This window comes from Perissodus microlepis, chromosome 2, assembly GCF_051167445.1.
Source record: "Perissodus microlepis isolate ML-2025 ecotype Zambia chromosome 2, ASM5116744v1, whole genome shotgun sequence".
NCBI lineage: Eukaryota > Metazoa > Chordata > Actinopteri > Cichliformes > Cichlidae > Perissodus > Perissodus microlepis.
Genome location: NC_140462.1, coordinates 14,678,335 through 14,690,605, shown reverse-complemented (window position 1 = coordinate 14,690,605; position 12,271 = coordinate 14,678,335). Strand labels below are relative to the sequence as shown.

The 12,271-nt window shown below is 39.0% G+C and overlaps 1 protein-coding gene across 1 annotated transcript in view; it reads left to right on the top strand.

Moving 5' to 3' along the window:
* Positions 1-12,271, top strand: part of macrod1 (mono-ADP ribosylhydrolase 1) — a 142,854-nt gene that overhangs the window by 118,065 nt on the left and 12,518 nt on the right. The window contains exons 6-7 of the mRNA XM_084948908.1: positions 4,689-4,810; positions 8,647-8,677. Of these exons, the coding sequence (XP_084805034.1) occupies positions 4,689-4,810; positions 8,647-8,677 (153 nt within the window). The remainder of the gene's footprint in view (positions 1-4,688; positions 4,811-8,646; positions 8,678-12,271) is intronic.

The following is a 12,271-nucleotide window of genomic DNA, read 5'->3' as shown; positions in this document are numbered from 1 at the left end:
ATTGTTATTTCTCTTCTTCTTTCTTCTGTTTAGTTTTCTACAGTTTATTTTCTTCTATCTATTCACTGCAACTGAGAAGTAATACTTACCTCTTTAACATTTATGGAGCGTCCAAATCTGCACTAACTACTGTTAAAGATCAGAGGAGAAAACACAGGCTTGGTTTTTAATTATATTGTATTATAATGAAAGAAATGCATGATAAAATAAGTAAATAATGCCATAATGAATATATATATACAGTACTATACAAAATTATTAGGCACCCTTCACTTCTTTTATATTTTGCTTGGAAAATTAAATATAGTGATTTCTCGAAATATTTGCAACACACTTAAAACACATATCCATGAAAAGACAGAAAGTAAAGGTAATAACATTTTTATGAATTTGGTACAAGCACCTTTACTCTGGAGAGGACAATCAAATCAATTCAGTTCTTTTAAAAAAAATATTTACCCTACATCATATATTGAAAATAAATTGACCCTGATTCGCAACACATAAAATGCAACCAAATAAAATAATCTTGTAATATCCCCCAATATTGCTATAGGGTTGAAATTTTTAAATTAAAGGGTTAATAATGACGGGAACATTAACTCATAAAACTGTAGCCCAGATAGACACAGATTACTTTGCTGCAGTCAGTGATAATTGTTGCTTTTTATCAGCCCTCTCTGTGTTTTTCCTCACTCTCTCTGTGCGGGCATGAGACCAGACTACTGTACATCATGAACAATATGTAATCACCCCTCACCCTCCACTGACCCCAGCACCCACCTCCGCCCCCACAGGCTGGTCCCACTGGATGAGTAGAGGGCTGAATTTCTTCCCCAGCACACAGCTGAATACACATTTATGTCCAATTACTGAGTTTAGATATGGATTAGGTTTTTTTTAAATTAGAATTGATTCTAAGACAGGAATCTCAGGATTTGGAAACGTCAATATTTCAGTATCAATCCACCCAGCACAGCCAGATTGCAAATAGACAAGCAGACATTTATATTATATCACATTGTTAGTGAGGGCATGTGACAAATAACTTGTCCTAGATGGATGTAAAAAATAAATAATAATAATTAAAAAAAAACAGGGCCCCTTTTAATGAACAGTGAGCATGTTTGAGGCTGTGATTGAGCTGTCTGGTGTGAGTGAAATCTGCAGATCAGTCCACACTTTATTCAAGACTGAAGTGTCAAAACTGATCTGAGGTGGAAAAAATCAGAGATTATTTCACCTCATGGGAGCCTGTTAAGAAAAAAAGGTGTCTCTTGGTACTAGATGGAAGAAAAAAGCCTTGTATTGTTGAGATTCTTTTCAGTTTGTGTGTGTTCTCGTGTAGAGGCGGTGGTCCAGCCAGGTCTTATGACACCGCTGGGATTCAAGCTGAGCAACATGCTGAGCCTCATCAGAATGTGTGGTGGTGTCGGCGTGGGCGTGTAGAGGCCGGTTAAACCGCAGCTCACCGACAGCCGTCTCTGTTTACTAGTATTCCTGTTTTCTCTGCCTTTCCTGTCTTTCCTCAACCTTCACGTCAGTACGCTTCAGTTTATTTAGCCTTTATTTAATCAAATAGACAAATTTAAATGTTTTTTCTGAGACCATCGAGTAAAACTGCAGCAATTAACTTGACAGAGACAGTACACGGTATCAATTAGTCGAGCTACGGCTACATGACTGAAAAGCATGAAAAAAATATTTTACACAAAGCAAATTGGGAACAGTGAAAGATGGTGTTGCTGTGGACTCGCTGAGAGGACAGTGTAACTTCAAAGTGCTTTGTACCGTTTTCGGTTTGGTAAATAATGGTAGTACTAAAAACTGTTTTCGTACGACACCATAGGCTGTGACAAACACCCAGAAAAAATGATTTGCATGCGGCATCAAAACCAGTGACAGCAGTAGATTCAAAGCTTTCCAGCTCTGTAGTTAAAATCAAATGTTAAACCCTCTGGAAATTTAGATTGAAATAGTAAAAATGCATTTGTGATCTCACAGTTCAGAGTCTCATTAATCATCACAGAAATCAAAGTGAGGGGAAAAAAGTCCAGAAATATTGAGAAAACCCAGTTTAAAATCAGCTTATTTTACTGATTTAAAGTGCCGTTTCTACATATCATAGCAACACTGGATCACCTTAAATAGACACTCACCAGCCACTTTGTTGGGTACACAGATTCAACTGCTTGTTAATGCGAATATCTTATCTGCCATAATTGCGTAGCAGCAACTCAGTGCATTTAGATGTGTAGACACGGTGAAAACAACCTGCTGAACATCGGAAACAGGGAGCAAGGTGATTGAAGCTGGTCTGAATATTTTAGAAAAAGTTGATCTGCTGGGATTTTCCCACACAACCATCTCTAGTGTTCAAAGGGAAGGGTTTGAATAGAGAAAATATCCAGTGAGCTGCAGTTATTTTGGTGAAAAAGCCTTATTGATACTAGAGGTCAGAGGAGAATTCATTCTCAAATAACCACTAGTTGCAACCAAGGTTTGCAGAAGAGCATCTCTGAATGCAAAAAGCATCGAAACTTGAAGCAGATGGGCTACAGCAGCAGAAGACCACACCGAGTGCCACTCCTGTCACCTGAGGACAAAAAACTGAGGCTACAATTCAGGCTCACCAAAATTAGACAACAAAAGATTGGAATAACCTTATTTGTCATGAAGTTTATTGATTTCTGCATCAGCAGGTGGACGGTAGGGTTAGAATTTGGCTAAAACAACACGAAAGCCTGCCTGAGTACTGCTGCTGATCATGTCGATCCCTGCACAATCTCCTGATAGTTCAAAAAGTTCAAAAATCTCAAATCATCTTAAGCTGGTTTCTTGAACGTGACAGTGAGTTCACTGCACTGAAATGCCCTCCACAGTCACCAGATATGAATCCAGCAGAGCACCTTTGGGATATGTTGGAACAGAAGATTCACATAATTCATGTCAGTTGAGTTTCTAGCACCTCGTTGAATTCATACCACAAAGAATTATGGCAGGTCTGAAGAAAAACTTGGTACCAGCAAGCTGCAACTTGCAAAGAGACCAGGAAGTGTAATTTATTAATGGGACGTTTACATTCTACCTCATTTCCGACTTCATGTTCGGGACTCAGGAGGAGGGGAGAGAAGGCGCAGCTGCAATACAGATAACCTTGCATAATGTATACTTTCCTGGGTAAAACTATTTAATTGGTCTTTGGTTAAATAAGTATGCCAAGAGTGGGAGTTTTTCTTTTTTTTAACGATCGTCCACAAAACATGAATTCCCTGCTGATTTTCTATGTAGAAAATAGAAATAAAAATAAAAGACTTGGGTCAAGTAGAGGTAAAAAATGTAAACGAAAGGCCAACATGTTGTCAAACTTTAATGGCTAATGTGCCATCAGAGACAGCACAATCAATAACAGTGGGGCAAGGAAAGAAAAAAGAAATGTACAGTTTGGTGACAAAAAATATATCCGTATAAAATGTTTTAAGCTTTTTTGCTATCAGCTCAAATGCAACTTGACACTGATTTTTAGTTGATGTATTTTAAATGTGTATTAAAGCAAATTTTGATGACTATCATGTACAGACGACCTGGATTATATAGATGGAAGGCATCTGAGTTTACACTTGCTTGAAGTGCGATCAGTATACTGTGTGAGCTGACAGAGAAGGTGGTTTATTGAAAGCTTAATACATCCAGCCGGTTGCCTGATTTATTTATTTTTGAAGTTATGATGAATAAAACTGTGAGATTGGGAAACTCTGTCACGTAGTAACTCTGTTTGAAATGTGAAAAAGTAGACTTCGTTTTGTTTTGTTTTTCATTGTGCTCATTACTTAAGAAAACCATCCTGCAGTGTTAAAATGAAGGTCATCTTGTTTATCTTCACCAGTGTTTTCTGTTTTCCTAACTGAAAGAAAGAGATTTGACTCCTCAGTAGAAGAGTACAGCCACAGAGATGTTGCTCTAGTTGCAAGCTTATGGATTTTCTTAGAGCGCTTAAATAGAAGCTGTTTGGAGTCCAGAAGCAACAGCTAAAATACAAGAGGTGTTCCATTTAGCTGCGTCAATTAGACTTATGGTGTTACTGCCATGTTCCTGTACATGAACACAAAGAAACATTCAATATTCATTTGGAGCACGGCTAAACTGCATCACCTGGAAGGCTGGTAATCTTCTTCAAGCCCTCGAAGCCCACTCATCGCTTCATGTAGGATGATCACGGTTTATTTTATCCGGAAAAAAATGGATGGCAATTTCCAAAATTGCACCTCTATGCTAAACAGAATATCAAACCACAAATGTATCCACTGTTGGCCTCTTGGTGTGCACCAGCAGTTCTGGTCATCCACTCTTCTGATGATGGGCACGTTTTATCATACTATCAACATGGATAGAGCTAAAGATTATAGTGTTAGTGCTAGTTGGCACAGAAAGTGCACTACTTTTCAGCTGATCACGAACATTGTTTACAATAAGCATAATTTTTCATGCTTTTGTCAGGGGATATAAAACATGTTTTATAAGGACTTTAATGTCAACAGTAGAGTTTATGAATAATATTTAAAATAGTTCCCTGATAAAAACTATAAATTTTAACTGTATTTTATTCGCAGTTGTCCTGTTACCTTTATTTTACAGTAGCTTCATACCTTTGACACTGTGTAAAGAATTCTTTCTTCCCATCTCTGCAGATGTGATTCACACAGTGGGACCGATTGCACAAGGCGGAGTTGGAGAGGAGGAGAAGAACGCGCTAAGATCGTGCTACAGAAACAGCCTCGAGACGGCGACCGAAAATGGTGCTCGTTCTGTGGTGAGAATGAATTTGAAACAGCAATTTGAACTGATGCTGAAAACGGGGTAACACAGGAGGATTGAGAGGTCAGGTTAAAAGTAAAAGAAGGTAAAGAAAAAGAAGTACTAAAGACTGTGACACACGAATAAAGAAGAAATCAAAAGAAGGAATACAAAAGAATCATTGGTAGGAAGAAAAAAAGGACGGGTGAAGCAGTCATGACTGTATGACAGGGTGCTATAGTTAAAAAAGAAACCCAAGCCAGAAAAAATGATCGCATTGGGTTTTTCAAAGAATACAGTGTTCAAACTGAGATGGATGGAGGAAGGGGAAAAGAGGTAGGAGTGTGAGTTGTAAGACGGTAGCATGAAACACACCAGGCAGGAGGTTTCACAGAGAACGAAGTGTTAAAGCCAAAGAAAAAGCACCAAAGCAACATGAAAACAAAGTCAGAGGTGCAATCGAAGAAAACATGAGCATGGAAGCAGTGTGAAGATTAATGCAGAACATTAGTAGCTTCGCTAGTAAAGAACAGGATTTAAAACAGACTTAAATGCATCAGTTGCAGGATTTTTTTTTTACCGAAGTTTTCATAGCAACAGCAATTTTCACAAAACTTCAAATTATTTGTTTATTGTAGGTGTCAGAGAACCTGTGAGGCATAGTTCCCTTCACCCTGAGTCTTAAGCTGTGCAGTCAGGTTAAATGAACAGATCTGGAGACCTGGGGAGCATCCAGACATCTGCTTGTACTGACATATTTGACAACAGGTTGGAAATTTGCCAGATTTGAAGTTTACTGGCTGCTTGACTCAAAGGAGAACCAGTGGGGTTGCACGGACTTGGCAAACACACTAACAGTTATAATCCTTTTGATTTTTAATATGTATTTATTTCTGTTAATAGCTGCATTTACCTTCTGCTGTGGTCTCTTCTTCTCATTGTTTTTCATTGCTGGTGAGTCTGCCAGCAATGTAAGCAAAATCACCTACAGTGCAGGAAATAATGCATGACTTAAATGTAACTGTTGGCTCTGCTGCAACTTTATACTAAAATATAAGTCGACATTGTTCCAGTCTGTCTTAAAAACATCCGCCTGCTTATGCTTGTCCAATTTAAGAAAAGAAAAGTTTTTGGTCTTGGCAGTTGTCCTGCGGTCCATAGCGGCTGCAAAGACATGCCTCTTTTAATCAGATGAAATCTAAGTACTGCGGAGACAAAATCCCCAGTTGTCTTTGTGCTGTGAAAAAATGCTTTCAAAGCTAATCTGAAGCGATTAATTGGGCGACTTAGAGAAACTAAATCCAAGGTTAAATACTTTCAGTACCAAATTACCTCTTTTACCTTGCCGAGATGCAAAAGAGGGAATGTGGTGCTAAATAGACTTTAAACACTTCCCTCGCTCACATTCGCTGTGTCGGGAACCTGAAATAATGAATCTGCTGCAGATTCTTTTGCAGCTATTGTTAATAATAAGAACAAATAAACAGTGCGGACGGGTGAGGACTTTAATATATACCCAGAGTAGAGAGAGTTGACAGGTGAGAGAGATGGAATAAAATGATGATTCAAACTGGAAATGTCATGGTTCATAGCCCACGTGTTAACTCACAAGAGGATAGTTTTTAAGACAACACAGTTAAAGGCATTCAGCTGCCAGAACACAGCAACACTTACCTTGTAAAAAGCAGTGTGAGCTCTTAGAAGAGGGTGACAACTCTGTTTACCTGTTAACTTTTACCTGTTTGTCCTGTTGTTTGGGAAGGATCTCCCACTCAATCACAGCATTGGTGGGGGAAAAAAGCCCATTTAGTGTTGTATTAAACTAATATGACACAATTACAAGCCCACATCTGTCTAGCACTGCAGCAAGTCTTCCATTCAAAGCTTCATTTTCACCAGCATCATTAAAAAGTAGCTGTTGCAAAAATGCACCAATTCCACAAAATCGTGGACACAAGAAGTTTTTTAACTTCTTTTCCTAAAGTATAATACCTTACGGTATAAAGTGATTGTTTCCTCAGTGGCTGTCTGTATACCCACCATCGTAATTACTGTAATGATGTCTGATTAGTGTTGCTAGCACGGCCGAAGCTGACGGAAGAATTCTTCCCTGCTCGGCCTCGTCAGCAAAGGATGATCAACAGTTTGGTCTTTAAATAGATGTGAAAGTCAGAGGCTGAAGAAAGGCTGCCATAAAAAACAATCAAGAGAAAGACTCCATCGGGATCCAGCAGAGAGTGTGATTTCTGTGCAGTGCTACGTGTGTGTACGTGTATGGCTGCCTTTGTGAGGACCAGTTTGTTGTAGACCTTGAAAGTCAGGAGATTTGGGGAAAGTTGCTTTTTGATACATCGTCAAAGGTTTGGACCCAGATTTAAGCTTCAGGTTTAGCGTCAGGTTTGAGTTATGTTAAGGGTTGCTTCTAGGCCTTTGGTTTATGCTAGTTAAGGTTAAGTAGAGGGGATAGGCCATGCATTATGTCATCGAGTGTCCTCAGAAGGATAGACATACAGAGAGTGTTTGTGATGATGATGAGCTCTTCAGAAAGTTATCAGATCTTTTAAAATTTTCCCCATTTTGATGTGTTTCATGCTCTTCTTCAGTTCATGTTCTCTCATCAGTCTGCACACAGTACTCCACAATGTCAAAGCAAAAACAAGGTTGTAAAGTGTGTGTATGTTTTTAATTAAAAGAGTGAGTCTTTTTTTCCATTTTGTTTGGAGCCTTTATATTGATACACGTAATTAAGCATCCCACGTCTATCAGTGATCCTTGAAATGCCTACAGCATGATCTGTCTTTTTGAAATCATTGGACAAAATCAGGAAATATATACACATACCAGTTAAAATAAAGTTTCCAAAGATCTGCGAGATGGGTTTTTGTTTTTTTGTCTTTCAAGTTTTCACTTTTCGATGTAGTTTTTGTGCTAAAGCACTGTCAGGGTGCATTTGGTTGAATTTGGTTGAAAATGAAAGAAATCTGGAACCACCAACACTCATCCTGTCAAAATCAGGAATAGGGGAAGAAGGCATTGCGTGAACAGGTAACCAATAATTCAAAGGTCATGATAATTAGGATCCAGAGTTCCTTTATGGAGATTAGAGAGTCTAAAAGAAGGGCAGCCTTTGATGATGCGTTCTAGCAGTCAGGCCTTTATGGTGGACAGACTGCTTTGTCGGATACCTGACTCTTATACTTCTGGTCTGATGAAATAAAGATTGAACTCTTAGGCCACAATTCCCCACGCTGACACTGAGCATCGCCTAATTAATACCATTCCTACAGGCAAACACAATAATGGCAGCAGAAGATGGATGCAAAAAACACAGAGCAATACTGAGTGAAAACCTTTTCCATAATAAGATTTCAGACTCAGGCAGAAGTTTACATCTTAGCAAGAATATAAAGCACATTACCAAGTAAACTCTGCTCTGGTGTGGGAAAGTCAACCAAAAGTCTGGACCTGAAGGAGCATCCCAGGAGACACTTGAAAACGCCTGTGCACCACTGCTTCCCGTTAAGCTTCGCTGAGCATGAGAGATTCTGTCAAAATGAAAAGGAGCTTTGGAAAAGAAAAGCATGCCAAACTTGTGGGATTATTCCCAAGAACTCATATTGCATTGCTGCAAAAGGTGATTTAGCAAAGTACTGAATCTACTGTCTGAACACGTATGTAAAAGGAGCGTTTGATTTCTAAATGACTGTGCTTCATTATTGTCATGTGTTGTGTTTAAATTGGAAAGTGGATTAATTGAAAGCATTAGAACATAAGAGTGACACAAGGAGCTGAAAAATGTTTAAATGTGACCTGCAGCACACTGTAACTTGGTTTTCCCTCTTCACTCTGCAGGCTTTCCCTTGCATCTCAACTGGAATCTACGGTTAGTGCCTGTATGTGTGTGTCTCCTCTGTTCCTACACTTTGTGTTTGTGTGTAAGTTTTCTATCATTTATTTCACATTTATTGATCACCAACAACACTTCCTCTCTGCTGTCTTCATCCACTGTACACACTGTGTGCTCTCCATCACACGCTTGTCAGTCTGCCTGTTTGACCAGAGTGCCAAGCCTCTGGGTGCCGCTTGTCAAATGATCTCCCCCGACCCAGAGGTGGTTCTCAGATTAACGCCTTGGATTAAGAGCGGCAGATTAAGATAGATTAGGCCGGAGATTGTGTTATGTTGACTGTAATCCTCTTCACGCTGGCAGGAGAGAGTTAAGGATAGTGCTTAAACACACCCCAGGGTGGCTTTGCTGTGAGGGCTAGTTGTTGACACCTCTCTGTCATTGCTGGAAAGAGGAAAAGGCTAAATTCCCAGTTGACTCCAGGTTGTCTTCCTCCCTGTCCTGCTTGTTTGTCATTGTCCCGCTGTTTCTTTCCTTGTGAGTGTTTTGTAGGTCAGGGTGTTGAAGGAGTAACACAAATTATGTAACTTTAGGAGGTATAAGCAGCTTGTGTCTCTACATGCTGCAATTGAAAACAAATCTGCCATCTTTAAGCCATAGTTCCACACAGAAAACATACCAGTGTATGAGTTTCATTTTTAAAGAATGGTCTCATATTTTAGAGCTGTAACTTAATTCCTATTAAAGCATTAACTGCTCCTCATCAGTGTTTTATACTCTGTAATCTAACGAAATTGGGAAAAACAAATGTGCCTGGCAGGCAGTCACACTAGTAGTTTGTTGTTTGTATTTTTTAGTAGTAACACAGATGATGTACACCTCTTCCCAGACTTTGTACCACTATTATAGCTGCACTTTAAGGCCCTGCAAACCTCGCTGGTGTTTCAGTCAATAAGACTGAGCAGACCTCATTACAGCGTAGGTGAGAAGACCTCTGCTGGGAAATAAGCGAAATAGTTTACTTACTTTACTAATAAGGACAGTAAATAAATTTTTGGAGGAAGTATAATTGCATCCTTGATTATGTTCATTAGCAACATTTTTCTCCTCAGGTTGCCTCTTGCGTCAGATAGGTGGTAAAGTACAGATTACTAAAACACTCGAGTTAAGGTTGGAGGAAAGATTTTGGTTTTGATTAAATATTAAAAAGGGAAACGTGTTCCACGCTGTGCTTCACATCCAGTGCTGTGCAAGTTAAGCTCTGAGATTAAATCGGTGCTCGCGCTCAGAGTTTTTTCACTAAATTTGTGGTACCGAAATAAACCACTTAATGTTTATTTTCCTGCATTTTAATTTTATAAAAGAGCTGCTTTTTCAGTAGAGCCCCCATTCTTTGAAACTCCCTAAACTGAATAAATCACTGAACTCTCCTACTGCTAAACCAGACAGATTACTTTTACATGCAAAGAAAAACAAAAGTACCAATCAAAAGCTCAGACACACCTGAGGGCAGATATGTTTCTAATTATTTGTGCGTCACAGTATCAGAACATTTTATGTTTAATAAGATAACGTGATGCACAAATGCACAAAATTACACTCTTTTGATTGTTGTACAGAGTGAGCATGATAAAAAAATGTAAATTTCTTAAATGTAAATTTTTTAAAATATGTTGAACATTTATGAGAATATCAGTGATGTTTGCTTTGGAATATCAATCGTTTAGTGGCTTTACAGGTGCGTCTGTGGTTTAGTTTTCTTCTCACTGGCTATTGATGATTCATCGCAATCGTTTATTTACTAGTAGAATAATCCAGGACCACAATACACATATGTGGTACAATTTCCTGGATCAGCATTAGAAAGAAAGCTCTACCTACTGTGTTGTAGGTCAAATTCAGCAGATGTTGTTTTGTTTTTAAAAAATGTAGAAATCAATTAAAAATAAAGAAATCCTCTTCAATGATTGAGTGTGCCTAAGCTTTTCACTGGTACTGCATGCAAATATAAACCAATCAGTAAAAATCAGGACAGACGTAATTCAGCTCTACGGGACTTTTTATGGGCTGTTTCCACAGGATCTTACACTTTTCATGACTGATCCTTTGTGGTTATTACCAAAAACTGCCCTGATCCTTTAAGTCAATTTGACATTTCAAGTTTGGTGCTTATTATGTTGACAGTGTGGCTTGTTTTTCAGACCCATGTGGACACAAATTACATTAATTTGACACCCAGCAGCCACCTTGTGAAGTGTTGCATCCTGTTTTGTCTGCATATCAGTCATAATTCTTTGTGCCATAGATCCAACAAGGTGCTGGAAACATTCCTCAGATGTTTTGGTCCATATCGACATGATCGTATCACACAGTTAGTGCAGATTTGTTAGGTACACGTCCATGATGTCAGTCCCTCTGTTCAACTACATCCCAAAGGTGCTCTATTGGATTGAGATCGGAGAGCCCATGCGAATTGTAGTGTGAGTTTGCTGTTCTTTGCTTGCAGGAGTTGTGGCATTTCCACTCAGAGAACTGCTGCTCACTTGATCTTTTCTCTTTTAGACCATCCTTTGTAAACTTTAGCGATGGTGGTGTGGGGAAATCTCAGTAGATCAGCAGTTTCTAATTCTAATGCTTGGTATTGAACTTCAGCAGGGTGTGTTCACCTATAAAGCTAAATGCATCGAGTTGCTGCATTTACATTGGCTGATTAGATATGTGCTGAACAGATGTACGTAATAAAGTGGCTTAGTTGGCTGAGCTTTTTTTTCCTGTGCAAATTTGCACAGATTTGCTCAAAATCATCCTCTAATATTTAACAGCACTGCTGTAAGCTGCACATTTTCTCTGCCTCCTCCAGCACTAGCACTAGCCTTGCTGACAACCTGTGGTGCTGTTTACATCATATGCAATGAATGCACTCAGTGGAAACTATTCAAAACAATCAGTGTGCTCAGTGAACAGCTCTGCTCACGCCATTGTATTTTTCAGTCTTTATTTCAGTATTTTATGCGTGGATGTAATATATACATTTAAAATTAAAATTATAAGGGTTGAAATATTGAATTAAAGAGTGACGCAGGTCTCAATTGGTCCAAACAAACAGAAAAAGGAGTGAAAACACCTGTGCAGATGGAGTGAGGCCACTTGAATTAGATGCACATGTCAATCAGTAAAATGTTTTATATAACAAGCCATAGTGGGCACATATTAACATATTATATTACATTTTCTTCAGTGCATTTGTTTCAGTGCTCTAACAAATTGTATGTTGCTAATTTGTACCGCCGCGTATTCCCCTGTGCTAACACGCTGAACCATCTCCTAATGTATAATCACATAGTGTTTGTTTGGGTTGAGCAGTTTGGCCAGATGATGAGTTTTCATTGCCTTTGTGCTGCTTTACCAGCGCTGGGTATAATTTTCCAGCAGTGAAAGGTCTCAGCTGCTCAATGAATATAGAAGAAGAAAAGCAGTCTTTCTCCATCTGTCTCCTCGTAACCAACAAGTGTGTTGTGTCTGCGTCTCGCTGGAATAACTGAGTCGGGATCAGACGACGTGAGAGGAGTCAGAGCGGGGAGTGTTAGAATAGAGGAAAGAAGAACAGAAAGCACCGAAGACAACAGCACA